The sequence below is a fragment of the Equus quagga genome, unplaced genomic scaffold, assembly GCF_021613505.1.
Source record: "Equus quagga isolate Etosha38 unplaced genomic scaffold, UCLA_HA_Equagga_1.0 252_RagTag, whole genome shotgun sequence".
Taxonomy (NCBI): domain Eukaryota; kingdom Metazoa; phylum Chordata; class Mammalia; order Perissodactyla; family Equidae; genus Equus; species Equus quagga.
In genome coordinates this window covers 1,269,713-1,294,017 of record NW_025799860.1, presented here as the reverse complement: position 1 = coordinate 1,294,017, position 24,305 = coordinate 1,269,713, and the positions used below count along the sequence as shown (strand labels likewise).

Sequence of the window (24,305 nt, the reverse complement as noted above, 5' to 3'; positions counted from 1 at the left end):
TAAATACTTAAGGCTTTGCTGGTCATACAGTCTCTGTAACAACTCTGCCATTTTAATGCAAAAGCAGTCATAGGTAACGAACAGGGGTGATTATGTTCCATTAAAACTTTATGTACAAAAAAGAAGTTTGGCCCACGGGCCAGAGTTTGCCAACCCCTGAAAATTTGAATCTGAATATCTTTGGACAGGCTTGTATTTGCCAGTTCCTCACAAGCTCTACTCCCCATCTCACACCCCCATCAGTTCTCACTATGATTCCTATCTGACCCCAATATTGATATTAGTAAGAGCAACAAACATTTATTTAGACTTACTGTGTTCCAGGCCCTATTCTAAGAACTGGACATGTATTAACTCATTTAATCACTACAGAAACTCTATTATCATCCCCATAAAAAATGAGGCCAAGTGAAGTTAAATAACTTGCCCAAGATCAGGCCGCTGGTGGCAAAGGCAGGACTGGAATCCAGCTGTCTGGCTCTGATTCTGTGCTCTCGATCGTTATGCCACTCTGCCCAGCAGCTCCCGACTGCACAAACCAGGACAGCAGATGACGTGGAAGACTCGGGGCACCTCTCACCTCCTCTCAGAGCCCACACGTTACCCCACTCTACGGGGCCAGGCACCCGAGACTAGAAGTAGCAAGGCCTGCAAATGTACTTAGTAGAACATGAGATTGGGAGGTGACTGGAATCAGGCACCAAGAGTAGTACACAGAGACACGATAGCTGGCAGTCTGACAGGAGCAGCAGGAGTGAAAAGTAGAGAGAAAAAATTATTTATTCACTGATGAGTCAGCTACTCAGCGCCAAGCACTCTCCACGATCCCAAACATCCCAAGGCCTTGTTACTCAAAGTGCTTTTATCAACAGCTCATCAGCATCACCTGGGTGCTTGCAGAAATGCAGAGTCTCCGGCCACCTCCAGAGGGTCTGAATCAGAATCAGCATTTTAGCAGGTCCCAGGTGATCCCCATGCACTCTTCAGGCTGAGAAGCTCTGCTCTATGTGGGAGCTGTTACTGGTCCCACTTCAAAGGTCAGGAACCCAAGGCTCAAAACAGTGCATGACCTCACAAGCTCATGAGTTGCAGGCTCAAGCCTGAACCCCAGCTTGTGGTTTGGAGGCTACGGTCATTCCCCCGAGGTACTCAAAGCAAAGCCTTCAGGACATACACCTCAGCAGCAAATGTGCATCAGGACATACTAACTGCATCAAGGTGGGCTCACAAATAAGTAAAATCTGACCCTGCATCGTGAACAGTCACGCCCAGGATAGTATTTTTTAAAGAAACTTGGAAATGATATAGTTAAGAAGACTTCAATTAATTTCAATTTCCACAATTTTCAATCTCGTCTTTGTACAAAATTGACTAATTTTTCATTCCCTGATGACTTTAGGTAACAGGATGTTGAAGGACTTTGAATTCGGCCACACTGGACAGACTTCTCTTCCTTTTCTAGGCACATGTGTTAGCTGGAGCCAATGCCCCAGAGGCAGAAGTCAAGAACCTAGAAAAATGGGTTCTTGGGCTAAGGAAGAGATTTGTACTTGGGATTAGACTGTAAGAAGTCTCATTTGATGCTAAGGGGCTTGGGCTGAGATGCCTCCTGAGTTGAAGTTCAGGATTCTGGAGTCAGATAACAAGGTCTCCTCCCTCCCACCCATCTCTCCACCATGTCCTATAGCATCAGGACAAGACTGCAGGGCGCCTCAGCCGTGAAGTGGGGGCCAGAGGGTGGCATTAAGGAGGTAGCCCGTTCCTCCTAGTGTCTCTATTTAACAGACTGTCTTTCTTGCTAGGCATTTGGAACACAGGGAAGACACATATGTGTTAGTAGATATCCTTGATGTGAATATAAGGAGCAGAAAACATTCAGGATCCTGCAAGGGAACGCTGTGACAAAAGGATATATGATCCGGAAAAAGAAAGCTTCCAGGAACTCCAGCAGCTACTTTTTCTTTCTCTCCAGGTTGCATGGGTTGTTTCTGTCTGTCTGCCTGTCTTCCTACCTGGCCCGTGCAAAGCCCCTCACATCTCTTGCAGTGGCACCTCTCCTCTCTGCAGCTCTGCTCAATTATCCTCTCAACACAACAACCTTCTCCCTTTCCAGATCAGTCCCGCTTCCTCATCAATAGACTCCAGGAAGCCTTCTGCCTTGCACTCATCGCAACTCTGGACATAGCCTTTTAATTTCTGACCCTTTGGCTCACTGTCACTGTCCTTCTGTTTTCCAGTGGGAGTGAAGAATCTCATTGATCCAGCTTGGCTTTCTGAGGCAGAATCACAGTTGCCAACCACCAAGGTGCTGGACTGCCTTGGGTCAGAGAGACAACCCCCCAGGCCAATCAGTCACGGGCGGAGGGGTCACGTGGTGGCACTCCCCACGCAAGTGCACCAGCAGGTGGGGAGAGTCCCACAAAAGGCGGGAAGGATGGTGGAGTAGGACTGACAGCACAGCAGTATCTGCAGAGTTTCGGTGAGTCCTAGAATCTGAGGGTGAGGGAGGACCTCCCACATCATCTGGTCCACATGCCCCGACTGCAGTCCTGGTCCTCCCAGGACCGACAGTGTCACTGCCCTCCTAGAGATCTCTGAGACAAAGGAGGTGGGGTGTGGGGAGGAGATGGGGCCAGGGATGGGAAAAGTGACTTACAAAACTTCCTGCTGTTTATAGTCGGTGTTGCTGCAACTATTGCACTGTTTTCCACGCACTTTCACTAGATACTATGGGACGGAGACCGTTTGGAAAAAGAAACTAAACTTTCACATTCTGTGCTGAGTTCAAAACTTTGAGACGATGCCCTGAATTTATGTGAAAACTTTACAGTATTTTTCATCTTTTTGGACCTTCCTCATCAAAGAATACTGGGTAATAATAAGGTAATAAAATTGAAATAACCCCCCAGGTTTTTGGTATTGAGACCAAGTCTCATGCAGACACAATGCCATTCAGCCTATTGTAATACTTGGGCGACACATCGCAAGAGGAAGGCTGGATCATCTGTGGAGTTTCAGGATTTGCAAATCATGCTCCAATTCACCTGGGTCAAGATGGTTAACACTGTTGGGATTCTGACTGGCATCAAGGAAATCATCCTTTTAGTGGCAGTATTACTTCATCGAAAAAAAAAAGGTGACCAAAATGCTTTCAGAACCAATTTATCATTTTGTTTTTCTAAAGAAACTGAAAACGGAGGAAGCTACACTTGGTTCTAAAACAGAAGTGATGTAAGTCCAAGGTCAAGTCCACGTTGACAAGCCAACTATTTTCTTCAAGCCGGTACAGAGGGGAGAAGGGAGTTACACCTTTTTTTATTTTTTTAATTTTCGGTGAGGAAGATTGGCCCTGAGCTAACATCTGTTGCCAGTCTGCCTCTATTTTATAGGTGGGATGCCACCACAGCATGGCTTGATGAGTGGTGTGTAGATCCATGCCTGAGATCCAAACCTGCCAACCCTGGGCCATGGAAGTGGAGTGCCTGAACTTAACCACTATGCCACCAGGCCGGCCCGAACATCTTTTTTTAAAGAGCCAGCGTCTTCCTAAAACCAGTGCCAGTACCCACGCATTTCACAGCCCAGCTGAGAATGAGCACACCCAATGTGTCCTTGTTCACCCAAGTTCAGCTGAAAGTCAGCTGAACAATGCTCTGCTAACACAAAGCAGATTTTGATTCAAAGGAAGCAAAGATGCATGAATTCATGGGAACCTCTTAAATAACCATTTACAATCTTGACTGATTTTATTTTACTTGAGAGGAGAAAATGTGGAATGATATATGTAGATAATAAATCTTCTTTACCAGCCCAGGTTTCTCAACCTCGGCATTACAGATATCTTGTGCCAGGTAACTCTTGGTTGTGGAGCTGTCCTCTGTACTGCTGGATGCTTACTTAGCAGCATCCCTGACCTCTACTCACTAGAGGTCAGTGGTACCTCCCCCATCAGTCCTGACAACCAAAATTGTCTCTAGACATTGCCAAATGTCCCCTGGGGGGTGAAACTGCCTGCAGCTGACAAACACTGTACTAAACTAAGACAAAATTCTAGCTGTTTAAAGCAAAGACAGTTATCTGGAATTAAATCGGCTTTTTCTTTTCTGAACATGGGATCAGAAAACCAACAGCAGGGAACTCCTCACCCTGTACAGCACCTGTGCTCCCTCGGTGGTCGGATCTCTAACTTCCTCAATAAGGGAGACGTATTAACATGAACCCACAGTTCCTGATCATTCCGGAAAGCGATTAACTTTTACGTTTAGGGAAGAGGTATGTTTTGAAGCCTTGGAGACCATTCCATCCTATACAAACGTGTCCTGAAAAATTTACGACATTTGCATACTAAGGCGGACTTCCCGTATAAAAAGATTTGCATGTCGTGTCAATAGATCCTATTCTAATCCGGTTCCTCTTCAATTGCACCCTCCCGGATGCACTCTGCATATTATCCAGGAGGGCCAAAGGGACCTTTAGGACCCAACAGCCCAACAAGTTCGGAAAACCTGGCTCAGGCTGCACCAAGAATGTCATTTGGTCCAAGATGTCCCTGAGCAAAGTGCCCGCAATCGGCCCCGGCAGGGACGTCCCTTTCCCCGTTGAATACTGACCACTGTGAGTGCTGACCACAGCCAAGAGGACAGGAAGGCCACTGCACTCCCCTGGCAAAGCGAGCTGTCAACCTTTACACCCCTCTGCCAGAAGGCAGAGGCAAAGAGTCACTTGGTAAAGGGTCTCTCTGTGCAACGCCTTGCTCCAGAAAGATATCCAGCCCCTGTGGGACCCTGGCTTTCAGAAGCAAGTACAGGATGTGAAAGAAACTGTAATGTGTTATTTCACACATGCAAAGAGTAAAGGGCTTTGTCATGCAGCCATCGTATGGATGAGCTGGTACAGCCCTTATTTGATACCCAAATACTGAGCAACCAAATCCTCGAATATTCTTGTTTACTTCTAAACAGATCCTATTAAGCCCTGGGCACTTGGCTTGATTACTCCCTGGATCAAAGTTAAATTAAATTACCCAACAAGCTTCTTTCCAGAGAGAGACACACACACATGCACACAGACTGACTCACCTTCCAGAAGCTATCCACTTTGCCATACACAAGGGACTGGTTCTGCCTTTTGATTTCGTTAATGTGGTGGATGTCGCTGGAGTTCAGGTGCTGCTCCACCACAAACCCCAGAAAGCTGTTGTCTGGGGTATGAGCTGATGTGGAAGGGAAAGGACAGGGCAGTTAGGATGTCATCAGCGAGAAGAAACAACAGTAATTACAAATTTAATACAAGTCATCTCAGACACAATTAAATGTTTTCACTTTACTCTGTTGTTCCTTACCTGGGAGGGGCGAGGGACTGCCTGCTCCCACATATCCCCAGTAAAACCTTCACGTGAGAATAATTCCAGGATGGATTACCAAATCCTGCTCTTTTTAGCAGAAAATACATCTGTCTGAAAATCACTCAGCTGCGCGCTCTCCCCCTTCCTGTTGCCTCAGCACAAGGCTACTGCCTCCTGACAGAAATGTCCTCACCCAGGTTGTACCAACTAAAGGACAGAAATTTGTAGGGAGCAAGGCTGAATCAATGGTTCTCGGCAGGGCTAGGGGCCCCAGACAACCCGATTCGACGCCAGCTGTGTTCAACCGTCCAGCTGGGTAAAAGGGGATGTGGGGGCAAAACCAAGCAACATCACCCCAACCTTGCATGTCCTCTAAGAATCACTCACTAGTGAAAGATGTCACTATGGGGCTATGCTGAAGGGATAGAAGGAAGACAGAATAAAAGGTGAGGCTCACTGGGATAGAAACCAACCCCAAAAGTCAACCACCCCCAAAGGTCAACCACCCCAAGGAACGCTATCTAGTCTACAGAAGAGACTTTTCTGGAAGAGAAAAAGCATTTTCCTCTGGATCTCTCTCATCATTTGAGTTCTACATCTTCCCCATTTTGATGCCTGACCAAGGGGGAAAGCGATCCCACACCCTCCCCAAACATGTGTCACTTGTGCCTATTAATTTTCAAAGGAATTTCACTAGAAGGCAACACTCAAAGACCCTGCTCTCCAATACATTCATTCTGTCCAGAGAAATCTGTTTTTCAGATGACCCTGCAGAGGCCCCACAATATTAAATGAAGCAACTGCTCTGCTTGACTCTGACCTGAACAGAACAGCTATACATAACTTAAAATGAAAGATACTCCATATTCAGTGAAATCCACACACTGCAGCTTCAACCATAGTCATTCACAGGGTGGTCAACAAACGCAGAAGTTGGTTCCTTTGTCTTGTTCTGGTTTTCTCGGGACTCAGGAGCCCTTTCCCAGGCAGGAAGCAGGCCCAGAAGCCCTTTAAGTTGGGCAGGGGTGGGTCTGCAGCAAAGGCCTAAGGATCTGAAGCCCTGGGCCCGCTCTCATACGCCCCACACGAAGATGAACAAGGCAACCCGGCAGAGCGCTGTGAACTGTGGAGATGAATGAGCTGCATAAATACTGTGTTATCACCATCCAGTCTCCCAGGCTTTTGCCTAATGGGGGTGACAGAATGAGGAGATAATAGGGTTGTGACTGGGGAGTTGTGCTCGGCCTGGCCAATCTGTTATTTCATTTCTGCATTTTTGAACAAGAGCCCAGAGGCAATGGCAATGGCTGCAGTTTGCTGGAAAGTAAATTACTGAATAAATTCAACTGCCAACAAGAGGCAGTAGTTGCTTTTTTTTTTTCCTTTTTGAGGAGCTGTGGGGGAGGGGATTTGAAGGACTATGGGAGAGGGGAAGACAGCCTGTGTGCATATGACATGTCAATAAGGCAACTTAAAATACTTCTTTGCAAACTTTTGGTTAATAGTAAAAATTCTGAAATAGAGTCTGACACTTTAAACTTTGAGATCAGGCTTTTTTTAACCTTCAGAAAATTTCTGTGGTGACTAAAGGTCCATGCTTTGATATTTATCTCTGCAATTCAGTCATCTAGTCCCTATGTGGGCACTTTTTTAAAAAACTAAATAATCTAAGGGCTGGCCGCATGGCCTAGTGGTTACGTTCGCTGTGCTCCGCTTTGACAATGCAGGTTCGGTTCCCAGGCACAGACCTAAACCACTCGTCTGTTAGCGGCCATGCTGTAGTGGCGGCTCACATACAAAAACAGGAAGATTGGCACAGATGTTAGCTCAGGGTAAATCTCCCTCAGATAAAAAAGAAATGCAGGGCTCAGGTCCCATCCCAGAGCTTCTGAATTAAAACCTGCATTTTGGGGCTGGTCTGGTGGTGTAGTGGTTATGTTCGTGCACCCCACTTCAGCTGCCCAGGGCTCATGAGTTTGGATCCCAGGCATGGACCTACACACTGCTCATCAAGCCATGCTGTGGTGGCATCCCACATACAAAATAGAAGACTGGCAATAGATGTTAGCTCAGGGCAGATCTTCCTCACCAAAAAAAAGAAGAAAAAAATCTATGTTAAAAAAAATAATCAATAACGTAGCATCTAAAACACTTACTAGATCTTACTTCACGTAATAATATACTCAGGTGTAGTCAAAAATAAAATGATAGGGACCAGCCCAGTGGCACAGCAGTTAAGTGCGCACATTCCACTTTGGCGGCCTGGGGTTCGCCAATTCGGATCCCGACTACAGACATGGCACTGCTTGGCAAACCATGCTGTGGTAGGCATCCTACATATAAAGCAGAGGAAGATGGGCACAGATGTTAGCTCAGGGCCAGCCTTCCTCAGCAAAAAGAGGAGGATTGGCAGCAGATGTTAGCTCAGGGCTATTCTTCCTCAAAAAAAAAAATAAATAAATAAAATAAAATGATAGTCAAACCCAAAAGAAAATGAACTCATATATATATATATATATATTTTTTTTTTTTTTCTGTCAGAGAGTCCCCTAGATTATAGTTTGAACAGTGAGAAGGAGGAAAAGTAAGTTATCTCTTCAAAAGAACTTGTGAGAAATGGCAGGCTTTTGCTGTACATAATTTGGTACTAAATCAGCTCTGACGCTGTATGAAGAACAAATTCCGCATACAAGATCTCCTCTACGTTTTCATCCCAACACTTCATGTTAACTCCTCTCTATCATCTGGAGATGTTAACTCGGGGATCGACAACCTGCAAGGACGGCTGAAGGACCTTAGATGAGACTTAAGGAGAAATGACGACCGTGCTTAGAAAGAGCACCACATTTCATGAACACCTACCAGACCCTCCGTACTTCTTCCCAGGAACCACGGAACCTGTCACAGGACACTGAGCAGCCGCAACAGGAGGGGTTGCTCCGCTGTGACTCACCCACAGGACACTGGGAAGTAACCACGGGCCCGGTGTGGACTGCTTCCAAGGGGCTGGTCAGCAGCTGGGTGCCTGCCTGGCCATCCTCACGGAGCACCCTGGTCTGAACACAAGCGTTCCTCAAGTTGCTTATAATAACTCAAAAGCCACAAGCACAGCCTGATGCTATCTGACATGACCTTTCTGTGGAGATCCAACCTCAGACCAAGCTTTCTCTTTTCGTTCTGCCTCATGATGGGAACACAGACTATAGCTGTGTTGGGAGGAGTTATTTACATTTCAAGGTAAATCAAAGAAACCCCATCATAAATGAGACACAGGAAATCCTGTACTTTGGGAAATCACTCTGTCCCAGGAGATAAACAAAAACGATTTTTAAGAAATGGTTGATGTTCGAGTTCTGACTACGTCCTGAGTTCTAAGTGCTTCACAGTGACTATTTCATATTATCTTCATGACAATCTAATAATATGTTTGCACAGATGAGAAAAGAGGAAAAGAGAGAGAGAGAGTTACTTAAACTACCAAGTCTACACACTACAGAATGACAATGTTGGGATTCAGAGCCAGACCAGCTGGTTCCAGAGCCCAAGGCCCTTAGAGCACGCTAACATTCACCCTTGTAGCCCAAATATTTTATTTTCTGGGCTCTGTGAACTATGGCAGTAAACATCCTTCAGAGGAAAATAATTTTATAAGCTAGACCAAAATACACATGAAAGACCCAGGAAAAAATATACATAGCATTACTTCAGTTTCTTGAGCAACTTATAGTGTATGTATTTGGGATCAAGCTGATTTTTTTACATGCTACAGGTTGGAGGGGACTTGCTAAAAATTAGCAATGGTCTTAAAATAATTTAGGACAAACATTTTATTCAGAAAAGCATTATTTTAAGTACTTCGGAAGCACTTATTTACAAATGATTACAAATCATCGTAAGTTTCCTGAGCAGATTACAGTGATGACTATTTTTAAGAACCACTGTTAGTTCAGCCTGAATAAGTCATTCAAGGACAAACATTTTAGAGCGTTCTTTCTACACCAGGTCATATGCTAGGTATTGAGGGATTATAGCATAAAGATGAGTTTCTGCCCTCACAGAATTCACCAACTACTCAATAAACGAGGTATGCACTATATCAACCAAGCAGTAAGGATGTCCGCTTTTGAAATATAATTCAAAATTTTTATTAAGTCAAATTTACCTTTCTTTCAATTGTATAAATCTCTGAGGTCTGTTTTTTCTACCACTAAGACCTATATATCTCTAAGTGCAAATATTCATTTTGACAGGTTGTCTGGTGGCCTTTAACCACAGCTGGCCCTACAGTGTTGGGTACCCCCATAGCACCTGGTTCAGTCACCAAGGGCAGAACCCCAGAGTCAGCCTGGGCTCCTCCCTTGGTCCCCATAACCCGTCAGTCAGCACGTCCTGGGGATGTCAGCTTCTCAAAATCCAACAACTCCTTGCCTCCTCTTCATCTTCCTTAGTTCTGGCCTTTCGAGACTTCTGCAATAATAAGATTTTCTTTTCCCTAAATAGAAACAGTTTTATTGGTTTTCCTGATCAAAATAGAAATATATCCCCATGTTGAACTTTTTTCAGACCATAGAGAAAGATATTAAGAAAGATGTCAACCATTATCTTACCACCTGGAAATAACCACTACTAGTGGGCTTTTTTTTCTAGACTTATGGATCTTTTTTATCCTCAAACCAAAATTGGATCCTACTATATCTACTCTTTTGTGTTCTTCTTTTTTCACTTACACAATGTGCCACAGGTATCTTTCCGGGTTAATAACCACAGCTCATCACTGCTTGTCAAAGCAGCACAATACTTCAGTGCCTGAATTCATTCCATCAGCTGGGATGCCCCACAGCTCTGGTCTGCCAGCAGCGCTTTGTGGAACTAACCACGCTTCCTCCAGGCCATGCAATTCTGTTCCATTCAGGTGGTAGGGTTGATGCCACTCCTGACTCCTTAGCTCCCCACCAGTTCTCACACGTCCAAGGATAGGCGCATAACCCTGAGCACGCCACCTGACCAAGGTTCATTTGAAAGATGGGTTTATGATCATCCAAGTCCCACCAATCCCAGTTGCTCCAGGATTAGTCAGAGCAACAGTTGAAGTCAATGTCTTTCTGCTACAGTTGCTAAGCTGGCAGGGTGGAAGACTAGAGCTGCAGATGTCATCTGTGTACCCATGTGAGGACAGCCTGCTTGAGAATGATGCCCATCCAGAGACATGCAAAGCCAAGATATGGAGAGAGGGAAGATGTATCCAAGTCCTAAATCCAGCTCTGCCTAAACCTGGTTTCAACAATGCCCAGTGATGACAGCCAACAAACCCTTGTGACCAAGTCACCATGAGAGAAATCCTGCCTGATACACCCAACCACAAGACATTTAGGATGTTTCCAATTCTTGACTATCCAAATGAACAAATACCATATATCATCACACCTTCATAAATTCTGCAGTGGATCTCTAAGTAGTCTCCATACCCCCAGGCTTGCCCTTCTTCCTTTCTCTCTGCTCCCTAACTCCAATCCATCCTCTGTTGCTTGACAAGGTACTCTTTGAAACAAATACACAACTATGGCAGTTTCCTGCTGAAAACCTTCAGCTCCTTCAGGATGAAGCAGAGCCCAGCACACCTACCATTCCAGTTTAACCTCAGGTCCCCGGCCCACCGGGACCTCTGCTCCATGCTGACCTACTTGGAGTTTCTCAATGCCACGTTTTTTTACCTTATCCCATGCTGGCATACATCTGGCATCTCTCTCAATTCCTCCTCCCTGTAAGTCTCAGCTCCCATCACCTCCTGGTTGAGGGATTCCCTAACTCCCGAAGACTGGGGTAAGGACCTTTCCTCTTAAATCATGAAGAATTAAAGCTCTGATTACACATCACTGTCTCCGCTAATGGACTACATGCGCCTTGAGGACTGAGCCAGGCTACATGTAGTCTCGCAGTGCCCAGAGCATGGCACGAATTGAGAAAATATTGAACGGACAATTGATGAAGCCAATGAAGAACGCATAATTAACTGGTGTAAATAACTTTGTAGGTAGATCGACATTACCAGCAGAAGAAGCCATGCCTAAACTACCTCCAGCATCACGCTCCTTGCAAACAAACTCCAAAACCAAAGCCCATTCTTCTTGGGATTCATCATTAGCCAAAGATGCTCACCACTATTCCAGAACCTAGTTCAGGCCTGGAATCCTGTAGGTGTTCAATAAATATTTACTGAATTAATAAATTAACATATCTTTTTATCTAGGTCACAAAGCAGATGTTGGGGAGAAGGCAAACAAATCAGTGATACAGACTTTTAAAATTCTAACATCACAGGCTTCTAAATATTATTTATTCATTTAACATCCAGAACATTCACTGAACACTTACTGTGAGCCAAGCAACAACTTAGGAGTTAGGGACATACCAGAGAACAAGATAAGCATGAATGGAGCTCCCCTCACTGTGCTTACATTCAGCTGAAGAAACAGATGGTAAATAAATAAACAAATAAAAAAGAAAGAAACACAACTGGTTTGGTGACCAATATTGAACTCTAGTTAATGATGTCATGCTGAAACATCTACAGATTAAGTGTTCTTTTATGCAACACAAAATAAAGGGTGGATTGATAGAGAGAAGAAAGAATCAGGACTGATATGTTGTAGAACAAATAAAGCAAACTATTAACTGTAGAGTCTAGGTTGTGGGTTTCTATTGAACATTTCTTTCACCTTTTTTGTATATTTGAAAAATTTTGTTAAAAAATAAGGAAGAAAATTGGCTGCTGTCATTCATGGCATTCACAATGTTGATGCTGATTCTGATGATGATGAAACCGACACGATAGAAACAACTTTACTGAGAAATAAAGTTACATCACACAAGAAGTAATCTTGGTTTTAAAAACTGTACATACATAGTGATGTCATGTTTTGAATTTTACCAAAACTTGATTTTTTTCCAAATGGTGGCGATACTAAGCTCTGCGAGACAGAGAGGAGACTGGGAAGGCAGGCAGGCTAGGGAAACTATTATGTACAGTTGAGTTGAAAAGATGAGTGCCTGAACTGCTGACAGAAGGCACACCAGAGTAAATTTTTCAAGTGTCAAAAAGCAATTTAGAAGAGACTGGACTCCTCAGAAGAACATCACTCCTGAAGGCTGAGACTCAGACTGAAGAAATTGCAAGGCTGATCCTATTACTCACTGGTCTGCACAGAAGTAAAAGGCAGGGGTTCTCCTGATCCAAGCTAAAGGCCAAAAAGACAGTTTGAATCACAAATAGCTCCTTTGATTGTCAGGCCCTAAAAATAAAATCATACACGGAAACAACTGATCCTAAGTTGAAGCCAACAGGCTTGTCATTTACTTGCATGAAAGGGAACTGGCTCATTTCTAAAGTTCTTGATTTGTTTAGGCAAAAGTTTTGGTCTACGAGCCACTATTCCAACCTGATCATGCAAATAAGCATGACTGTGAGCCCCCAATCCTGGGAGAAATTCAAGGACAACTAGTCTGATTTGAATGACAAGGACAACCAGTATGATTTGAAGAACTCTTGAAAGCCCAACCACGTGAATAAGTTCCGTGGGAAGACAAAAGAGAGCAACGTGAGGCCAGTGGTCCCAAGAAACTTCTGTCATCTTAAATTTATACCACACTTCTTACCCTTCCCTACATTGCTGCATGGACGAAAAATAGAACAGCGATTACTGTCCAGTTTAATTCAATCAATCAATATTTTCTGAATGTCTGTTATGTGCCAGGCATCCTTCAGGTCTGAGTTTCAGCAATGAACAAAACAGACAAAACTCCTACTAATACATGCCTCAGCTTCCAGGGTAGGAAAAAAGAAAATAAACCAAAGTAAGTGAAGCATAAATGCTAGGTGGTAATATAGTTATGGAGGAAAATAAAGCAGGGCAGGGGCGTAGGAAGTTAGGGGAGAAAGGAGTTGCATTTTAAAAAAGGATAGTCAGAGATAGTCTCACTGACGTGACATTGGAGTTAAAGACTTGAAGGAGGTGATACAGAAGTCTAAGGGAAGAATGTTCCAGAAGATGGAACAAGTAATGCAAAGGTCCCGGGGTGGGAGCATGCCTGGTCCATCCAAGAAACAGCAAGGAGGCTAAAGAGCAGTGAGCAACAACACATGCAGTAAGAGATGAGGCCAGACAGGAAGTGGAGCCAGACCATGCCGGGGACCTTGAGGCCACTTCACTGGGATGATTTGTCCTTCCCTACAGTGAGACACTATGGCATTGTGAGCACGGGAGTGTCATGATCTATGTTTAATTAACTACATTTTGTAGTTGGGGAAAACCTGGGTCTGTTTGTTCTTTAGTCATTAATTCAACAGATATTTATCACCAACGAGGTTACCACTTCAGCTACTGAGGACTCAGCAGTGATCATGCTCATGGGGCTCATACAGTGGGATTGGGGCTGGAACATAGGTGCTGCGAGAGCTGCAGAGCAGCAGTGTCTGGCTCAGGGGAGGAAGGCTTCCCGGAGGACACGACACCTCCCTGAAGGATGAGCAGGGTGTGTATGGGGGTGGTGGGGAGAAAGGGAGGGACAGGGGCTTCCAGACAAAAGAAGACAGAGAATATGGATATCACAGAGAACCTGTGGTTGTGTTGGGAAGTGGTTGAGGATGAAATGGGCAGGCTTGAAACTGACCCCTCCAGAACCCCCATCTGGGGGAGTGACGTCAGCATCACGGTGGAGTGAGTTGTTCCCTCTGTCTCTCCCCTCTAAATTACAAGTAAACGGACATCCTTTAACCAACAGAGGATTCCCTACACAGCACACAGGATGCCTAAGAGATCCACGCAGCTATATATACTCGGAATCCCCAATCTGTTCTTTACTCAACTCCCTGTCAGCTCCCTGTCTTTTCTGCCCTAAATTTCCACACGCACCAAGAGACAGTGAATATTCCCCAGCCTTGACAATAACTACAGAATGCGAGCATCCAGAAGGCGAATTCTTTGGTTTCTTCGTATTGTGAATGACAGCTGAAATGTGGCAGGTCCTCAAAAAATTAATTATTAAATAAAAATAAACGAATACAAACAGGCTTTTCCTAGAGAATAGGAAATGTCCTATGACAGTGCTATGAATAATGAGGTTGTTAAGCAGACTACTAAACGTTACTGAAACTTTTCAACCATAGGATGTAAACGTAAGTCTGAGACGAAACTTGGGTGAAACCAGAGACGAGGAGTCTGGTCATCTTGCTACTTTCAGCCATAGTCTCCAGGGAAAAAGAGGAAAACGCTCAATTAGATAAAGATGCTTTACCACTGCTGATCTTTTTACATCAGCCAGATGAAGCTGTGAAAGAGGGTGCCACGCAGATAATTAGAACTTTCCAAAATACAGGATAACTCAAGGTGAAGTGGATGACTTCAGGGTTTTATTTTTTCTTGTAAATGGTATAGGCAAACGTTGTCTCTGTTTCATTTTTCTGTGTGGGCAGATTTCCTTCATTCGTTTACTGAGGTGTAATGCATCTTGCTTGGGACTGAGAAAAATAAGAAAGAGTGACTTCAGGAGTTCAGAACGAGCGGTAGGCACAGCAGACGAAAGGCCGCCACTGAAATAATGCCTAAATATTGGGTCAAGTCCATAAAAAGCGACATTTTAATTCTCAGCAAGAAATAACAAAAGTATCCCAAAATAAATACAAATTGGGAGCTAGCCACTTGATGGACTATAAAAAAGCCTTGGAAACGATGGTTTTAAAAGTAGAGCTTTGAAAATATTTATGATATACTAGGTGGTAAAAAAAGGAGATACAGAATTTTAGTACATATGTTACGACTATGTAAAAATGTACTCATGAAAAAGATAATGCTTACATTAGGGTACGGGAGCCTTTTTTGGTACAGGAGGGGCTTTCCTTGTTTTTGTAATAGGGTTATTCTTTTTTTTTAATTTGATTGGAAAGATGGAAGAAGTCACTTAAATAGAGTCTTCAAGAAAAAAATAAAATTTTGTTATGACGATGACTTGAAGGAGGCAGAGTGGTGAGGAATCTGGGTGGCAGCTTCAGAGGCCAACAGGCTGTCTGGTCAGGCTGGGTCAGGACCTGGAGAGGGATGTGTTGTGGGAAGAGAAGCGCAGGGGGGCTTGAGGTCAGAGAAGTGAGGGTCTTGAATACTCTGCTATGGATTTTGGACCTGGCTCTGTGGGCAAAGCGAAGGTACCACAGTCTTTTAGGAGGAACGGCCTGGTTCAAGTTGGGCTTTCAAAAACTGACTCTGGTGGCAGGAGGAAGGCCTTAGTGCCTAGGTCAGAGGCCACGCCATAGTGTGGACAAGAGGTGAAAGCAGGAACCAGGTCCCTGCCTTGAGGGAGGAACAAGCAGACTTCTCAGCTTCCTGGAAAAAACCATCACTCAAGAGATCTAGTCTAATGGCCTTAGTGTTGCTTGCCCACTTGGTCCCTGTAGAAGCTGATTGGGAAGCTTCCAGCAATACTCCATGCTGACACCTACAAGATGTCCCACTGCAAACAGAATACACGGAGAGGATGTTCCAGCGAAACTCTGAGAATTGGGACAAAATAATAGACAAACCAGGCTTTTGAACTTGTAGAAACACCACCAAGTGAATGAGGAAGTGAGTTAGAAGAGAAATAGAAGCAGGCTTAAAGTGAGAAGCATAGTACTCTGCATAGTACAGAGAGCAAATGCATTCTGGTCAGGAGTGCAGTCACACACCACATAACGATGTTTTGGTCAACGGGACCACATATACGACGGTGGTCCCATAAGAGTTGGTTCCATATAGCCTAGGTATGTAGTAGGCTATACCATCTAGCTTTGTGTAAGTGCCCTCTATGATGTTCGCACGATGAAATGGCCTAACGATGCATTTCTCAGAATGTATCCCTGTTGTTAAGCAACACACGACTGTATCTTATATTTCACTGTTCCTAAAGATGCTTCAGCAATGGTGCGTTCTTCTCTTTATCCTCCTGCTGGGCCCTTTCTGACTGGCCTTCCCTATGCTCTCTCTGCACGCCATATGTGCCAGAACACTGCTAAATCTCATAATAGGACAGCTGGACTCAAAGATTTGATTCTACAACATTCTATTTCTGCAGTCTCCAAACTTTTCACTGTGCACCCCATCAGAAGAACACAATCTAAGTACACCCACAACACGTTAATATTTATACATTATATGATTATTCTTAGCCCATATATTAAGCAGTAGTGAATCTGTCTCATTGTTAAAAAACTAATATGGAATAAATAAAATTTTGACATTTTCATCGCATACTCAAAGGAATGGTCTTCCCCCCCTTCAGACCACCAGAATAGCCACATTTACTGAAAGGGGGAGGAAATGAAAGATTCTGTGGGAACAACAGGGCTGGACTGGACCCCGTTCCTTTGTCACGCAGGAAGGAAGGGACTCTCTTTGAGGATGCGCCCAAGTTCTCTGTGGGCAGGCTCTGGAATGCAAGGTGCAGGCATGAGTCCCTGTTTCCTGCTGTACTTTCTCCAGTTGACACATCTCAACACAACAAAGGTCTCGAACTGCTTCACTTCCCCATTTCGTCCACTAGGGCAGCCTCATCCATGAGGAAGTTTTCCATCAGCCTGTAACTTGATGGATTGAGCAACCGTTGATGATTCTTGCCCTGCTCCATGGTCTCATCAGTTTTAAAATGCTGATTTTCTAATTCTTTATTCCTTTTGCATTTATTAGCTGTAATTTCTCCATGATTAACAACTTTCTCTCAGCAACTATTTGATTATCTTCAAATACAATTTGTCCTAGAAAATCAGGATCAAAGCTGGATTCTTTCCCTTTATCGTTCAGAATAATGAAGTGGTGTCCTAGGAACCTGCAAAGGTGACCGATTGATCTTGTGGGTTTTTCTCATTTGGAGGCTTACTCATTTGGAGTGTCATCTTGGACTCATGGATTATTTGTCATTGGTTTGATTTCAATCCACTGCAGTCGTTATCCTTTTTGATGTTCAAACTACCCCATCTTTTGCTGCTGTGTCCTTCTTTTCTGTTTTTTAAGATTTTATTTTTCCTTTTTCTCCCAAAGCCCCCTGGGTACATAGTCGTGTATTTTTAGTTGTGGGTCCTCCTAGTTGTGGCATGTGGGAGGCCGCCTCAGCATGGCTTGATGAGCAGTGCCATGTCCACACCTAGGAGTCGAACTGGCGAAACCCTGGGCCGCCAAAGCAGAGCGCTTGAACTTAAGCACTTGGCCACGAAGCTGGCCCCTCCTGTGTCCTTCTGACTCATCCTGTGGTCCTTCTCAGCTTCCTTGCTTTCTGGCATGACAAGATGTCCCATCTTGAACCTTTCCTGCCCTAGACCTGGAATCAGCTCTTAGTCCTAGGAGGAGGTTCCTTTTAGTGGGAAAGGTATTTAGGGAATCCCAATCTGAGTGCTATGGATACTCATTGCTACTGAATTGTCTTTCGATCCTTTTCAAAATACAGAGCTATGAAACATTTGTTTTAAAGAGAAAAAAATAAGTTCATATTAATATTTCCTATTGAAGCTGAAGGTTATACAGTCTATTTGAATTCTTTAAGTACTCTTCCCTTGTATACTGAAAATCTTGGTTCCTACAGTAAACCTGCAATAGTTTCAAATAACAACATAAATATTTCCCACTATGAATGTACAGTCCTAAGACTGTATTCTAAGATCACTTGAAAAAATTATTTTCTCTATGTGAGAGATTAACACCAACCTGATATATCACTAGGTTTGTTCGTTTCATTTTTTTCAATCAATTATTAGTGAATGCTTTTTTCTTTTAGATTTTTCTTTTTAAATTACGTACAGCATTTACATGGTTCCAAAGTCAAAGTAAGGCTCAGAGACATCAAGAGACGTCTACTTTCTACCCCCGTCCCTGCACACCCCTCCTCCAATGCTAATCATTTTCATCAGCTTGTTATTTCTTTCTTCCAGTGTTTCTTTGAAAATACAAGCAAATTTATATACACCAACATACACACGTGTTCCTCCTCCGTACTTTTCTTATACAGAAAGGAGTAGCTCTTCACACTGCCCTGCGCCTTGGGGTTTTGTTTTTGCTTTTTTTTGTTGTTGTTGTTGAGGAAGATTCGCCCTGAGCTAACATCTGTGTCAATCTTCCTTTCTTTTGTACGCGGGTTGCTGCCACAGCATAGCCACTGACAAGTGGTGTAGGTCTGCGCCTAGGAATTGAACCCAGGCTGCTGAAGCGAAGTGTGCTGAACTCAACCACCAGGCCATGGGGCTGGCCCCATGCACCTTGGTTTTTATCCCTTACCATATTCTAGATATCTCCCGCCAGAGAAAGAGACCCTCCTCATCCCTGCACAGCTACTTAGTACTTCACTCTATCAGTGAACCACGCTCTTCACTCAGTCCCCTATTATGAACACTAGGGTTATTTCTAGTCTTTTCCTTTTACAAAGAGGGCCACCATAAATGGCCTTGCACATGTGGCATTTCTTATTGTCGCTCATGCATCTTTGGGATAGATTCCTAGATGTGATTTGCTCAGTCAAAGGAAAGATGCACAGGTAGTTTTGCCAGACTGTGACAAATACCCTCTCACAGGGGTAGTACCACACTGCATTCTCACCACTAGGATGGGAACAGACTGGTTCCCCTGAGCCTCACCACTGGAATAGCTTTGCCAGCAAACTGTCAGACATGGGCCAATCTGATATCCGGGACATGGGATCTTGGCGCCATTTTAAAATGTATTCTTCTCATCGTGAGTGAGGTTAACATGTTTTCATATGTTTGTGGTAATAAATTGCTTTTTCCTCAGAACCAGTAATAGCTTTTGCCATTTTCCTATCGGATTGTGGAACTTTTCCTTCTCAATTTTAGAAGCTCTTTATATATTAGTGATATTAACCCTCTGTGGTAGAACTCACTTATAGTGTTATTTGTTGTTATTGTTTTTGACATACAGTTGGTTTTTTTTTAAAGGTAGCCAAATGTATCAACTTTACCCCCTGATTCTGAATTCTGAGTCATTAGGAAACTTATCCCTGTCCCAGGATAATAGGAATTAACCCACGTTTTCATCTTTAGTTATATTTTAAACAGTAGATTTCTTTCAATTCAATCAACCAACACTGCTGAAATCCTCTATCTGAGGAGAACAAAACAGGCTTTTTGGGATTCTGAATTCCAACACTCTAAGAAAGAACTTCATACTTTCTGGAAAGGACTCCTGTTTTTACTCACTGGATATAGGTAAATACCATGTCATGGAACGCACACATATACCACATCAGTCAGTCAGTTTAGGCCACTTTGGACAGAGCTGACATTCTATTTCATTTGATGTAACACAGGGGTCACGTCCTAGGCCATTTTGTACCACCTCATCCCAACCGTCAAAGTTACCCAGCAAAGTCAAACCAAAGGCCAACTCTGACCATGCCTCGCCATGCTGCCCAGCCATCTGTCACCTCACACGCCATATATGAGTGTGTTCTCTGAACCATGCCCCAGGGGCTGGTTGCAACAGCAGTAGGAAACAGCTCTAGGAACAATAATAATGTTTACGATGCATATAGCGCACACGCACAAATCTGAGCTAAAAACAAGATTTAAACACGAGCTGATTTTTTTTTTTTTTGGAAGATTAGCCCTGAGCTAACTGCTGCCAATCCGCCTCTTTTTGCTGAGGAAGACCGGCCCTGAGCTAAACATCCATGACCATCTTCCTCTACTTTATATGTGGGACGCCTACCACAGCATGGCTTGACAAACAGTGCCATGTCCACACCCGGGATCCAAACTGGTGAATTCCGGGCTGCAGAAGCGGAACGTGAGAACTTAATCACTGTGCCACCAGGCCGGCCCCCAAGATGATTTTTAAAATCACTCCCCCATCGGCCATAGCCCTTCTTTTTTTTCTTTTTTTTTTTTTTAAAGATTTTATTTTTTCCTTTATCTCCCCAAAGCCCCCCAGTACATAGTTGTATATTCTTCGTTGTGGGTCCCTCTAGTTGTGGCATGTGGGACGCTGCCTCAGCGTGGTTTGATGAGCAGTGCCATGTCCGCGCCCAGGATTCGAACCAACGAAACACTGGGCCGCCTGCAGCAGAGCGCGCGAACTTAACCGCTTGGCCACGGGGCCAGCCCCCGGCCATAGCCCTTCTTAATTCTCCCTTCTCAAACCTTACCTAAGGATTGGGCCAATGTGCTCGATGTCACATTTAGTGAACTTGAGAAAAGGGTCATCTCCAGGCGGCTGCATACAAGGAGGAGGGGCCACCACATGGGAAAAGGCAGGGCAGGGGTCCCTAGGGTCTTAGCTCAACAAAGCAAACAGATTCACATCTCTGATTAATCCTAAGATCAAAATTTCTGGATTTAAAATCATTCTGATAACTTAGGAAAATGGGAATTCTCCACCCTTAGCATCCAAATGAACTGTTTAACTCATGTGGGCTATCATTTCCACAACAGGACTTCACCTCATCCCCAAGGTCCAGTGACTTACACAATATAGTTATCTTTGGCATGAATACTGCCAAATTTGGTGTTTGGCTTCACAGTCCTCAGCAAATTATAAATGAAATGAGGCTCAAGGCAGGTGATCTGATAGCAGCAGTGAAGAAATGGTGAACGTAGGCATAGAACCCTACAGAAACAGAAAAACGCCGAGAACCTAGAGCTGGGGTGGGGCAGGGCATCAGCTTTGAGTGTGCCCACTGCATCACGCCATAAAACAGTCACTGCCATTGGTGACAACAACATCGCGTGAGCAAGAGAAGGTGATTTCCTTCTGCGCCCAGTGTTTAAGAAGTCAGGAAAGTGTGAAACAGAGTTTAAAACAGTTCCATTTGAAAAAGGCCGACTTTTTCCTCTACAAAGTTTGATGCTTAAATCACTAAGATTTAATTATTTGGAAAATGTATGGACATGGAAGACCTCATTCCTCATCAGTAATCAAGTGGACCCTAAGCAGCATCTGTGTGGCATGAAACGTGCGTAGTGCCTGCCAATCCAAAGTCGGCCCAAAGTCTTCTCGCAAACGGGTTCTGGTGATAGATATTTCATACAGAACATTGATTTCCAGAACACTTCTAAGGCTTTTCACAAAATGCTCACATGGCCTTTCAATTCCAATTTAAAAAGAAATGCAGTTATTCCTAAGGGCAAGGTTCAAAAGCACACATTTCTACAGCTATAAGGGCCCTGAGAATCATAACCCCAAATGCATGGCCAGGCCGTTGCTTTTCCCATCTGTCTTTGGCAGCATTCTGCAAAGCAGGGTGAAGTACGAATACTCACGGAACATGGTATAAAACTGCTGTGGGTTCAGATTCCACTTTCCCCATGGGGTCTTGTGGCCTTTAGACTGGGCGTAGTTAGCATGGTTAAACTCTGGCTCGGTTCCAAATGAGTCCAGAACTCGGAGCATGCACCTGAAAGAAGAAAGCATGGTGGGTAAAGCTACAACCTTGACCCACAGTTCAAAAAGGAAAAGCTTTAACCCCTCCTTCAGGACTATCAAACATGGACAAATCGCTTTTAATTAGAAACGCTACTGGGCAGGAAGTCAGAGGTTTGAGCATAGCTTGGATACCAAACATCTCCACTGTGACTTCAGAGTCTCGGCCATCACCCAGCAGATAGGATTTGCTTCAGGTTAGTTGAAAAATCACAGAGATCGCTCAAATATCAGTGAAATAAAACATTCCGTGAAAGCTGAAATCGTGGACTGCCATGTTCACGGCTGTACTCCTAGCCAGGGCAGAGCATACAGCGGTGCCCAATGAACAACCGTGGAAGACACGAAGAACTACCATTTTTAGAGGTTGTCTGAATGTTTATGTCCTCCCAAATTTCTTATGTTGAAATCCTTATCTGCCAAGGTGATGGTATTAGGAGGTGTGGCCTCTGGGAGGTGGTCAGGTAATGAAGGTGGAGGCCCAAGGGATTAGTGCCCTGATAAAAGATGCCCCAGGGGATGGCCCCACGGCCCAGTGGTTAAAGTTCTGCTTTGGTGACCCAGGTTCATGGATTCGGATCCTGGGCGCAGACCTACTCCACTTATCAGCCATGCTGTGGAGGCATCTCACATATAAAATAGAGGAAGATTGGCAAAGATGTTAGCTCAGCGACAATCTACCTCAAGCAAAAGAAAAAAAAGAGGATTGAGTGACAACAGATGTTAGCTCAGGGCAAATCTTCCTCACCAAAAAAAAAAAAAAGATCTCCCACAGAGCTCCCTAGCTCCTTCCATCATGTGAGGGGCACAAGAGAAGACTGAGACCTGGAAGAGAGCCCTCACTCAACCATGCAGCCACTCTGATCTTGGACTTCAGCATCCAGAACTGCGTGCAACACATGTTTGCTGTTTATAAGCTTCTCAGGACGTGGTATTTTGTTATAGCAGTCCAAACAGACTAAGATGGAGGTCTTATTCTGCTTAAAACACATGGCATGCCTTATCTCTTTCAACAACCATTCAAGAGTTTCATCAACTAACTAGAGTATGTGTTTGATTTTAGGTAAAGCTTAGAATCCCGCTCAATAGGCAGTGGTGACTTTCATGTATTTGATGGTAAAGGAACATTATTGCTTTCTCCCAGAGCCTGAAGAAGTGAAACTGAAAGATGTGTCATTTGGCTTTTCCACCAAAGCCTTAGAACGAGATCGGTCAAAACCATTCTACACCAATTTTTATATGACCTATAAGCTAAGAATGATCTTTGTATTTTTAAATATATTTTATTTTAAATTTTTTTTATTGCAGTAACATTGGTTTATAACATGATATAAATTTCAGGTGTACATCATTATACATTTCAATTTCTGCGTAGACTACATCATGTTCACCACCCAAAGACTAATTATAATCCATCACCTCACATGTGTGCCTAATCACCCCTTTTGCCCTCCTCCCTCCCCCACTTCCCCTCTGTTAACCACCAATCCAGTCTCTGTCTTTATGTGATTGATTGTCATTGCTTCTATCTTCTACTTATGAGGGAGATCATATGGTATTTGACTTTCTCCTTCTGACTTATTTCACTTAGCGTAATACCCTTGAGGTCCAACCATGTTATCACAAATAGCTGGATTTCATCGTTTCTTATGGCTGAGGAGTATTCCGTTGTGCATATATACTACATCATCTTTATCCATTCATCCTTTGATGGGCACCTAGGCTGCTTCCAAGTCTTGGCTACAGTGATTAATGCTGCAGTGAACATAGGGGTGCATGTATCTTTACACATTCATGTTTTCATGTTCTTTGGATAAATACTCAGCAGTGGAATAGCTGGATAATATGGTAGATCTATTCTTAATTTTTTGAGGAATCTCCATACTGTTCCCTTTAGTGGCTGCACCAATTTGCACTCCTACCAGCAGTATATGAGGGTTCTCGTCTCTCCACATCCTCTGCAACATTTATTGTGTTTACTGTCTTGTTAATTATAGCCATTCTGATGGGAGTGAGGTGATATCTCATTGTAGCTTTAATTTGCACTTCCCTGATAATGATGCTGAACACCTTTCCTGCACCTGTTGGCCATCTGTATATCTTCTTCGGAGAAATGTCTGATACAGCATCCATTTATGACAAAAACTCTGAATAAAAAGGGTATAGAAAGAAAGTACCTCAACATAATAAAGGCCATATATGACAAACCCACAGCTACTATCATTCTTAATGAAGAAAAACTGAAAGCCATCCCTCTAAGAACAGGAACCAGACAAGGATTCCTACTTCCACCACTCTTGTTCCACCACAGCATTGGATGTCTTAGCCAGAGCAATCAGGCAAGAAAAAGAAACAAAAGGGATCCAAATTGGAAAGGAAGAAGTGAAACTGTCACTATTTTCAGATGACATGATTTTATATATAGAAAACCCTAAAGAATCCACTAAAAAACTTTTAGAAATAATAAATGAATACGGTCAAGTTGCAGGATATAAAAATCAACATACAAAAATCAG

General features: G+C 43.7%; 1 protein-coding gene across 4 annotated transcripts in view; it reads right to left on the bottom strand.

The window, feature by feature from the left end:
* The window catches only part of LOC124233828 (alpha-1,6-mannosylglycoprotein 6-beta-N-acetylglucosaminyltransferase A), a 323,186-nt gene that overhangs the window by 83,256 nt on the left and 215,625 nt on the right, over positions 1–24,305 (bottom strand). For all 4 annotated transcript variants that reach the window (XM_046651070.1, XM_046651069.1, XM_046651068.1 and 1 more), the window contains 2 exons: positions 21,630–21,763; positions 5,079–5,212 (listed from right to left, as the gene is read on the bottom strand). In XM_046651070.1, the coding sequence (XP_046507026.1) occupies positions 5,079–5,212; positions 21,630–21,763 (268 nt within the window). The remainder of the gene's footprint in view (positions 1–5,078; positions 5,213–21,629; positions 21,764–24,305) is intronic.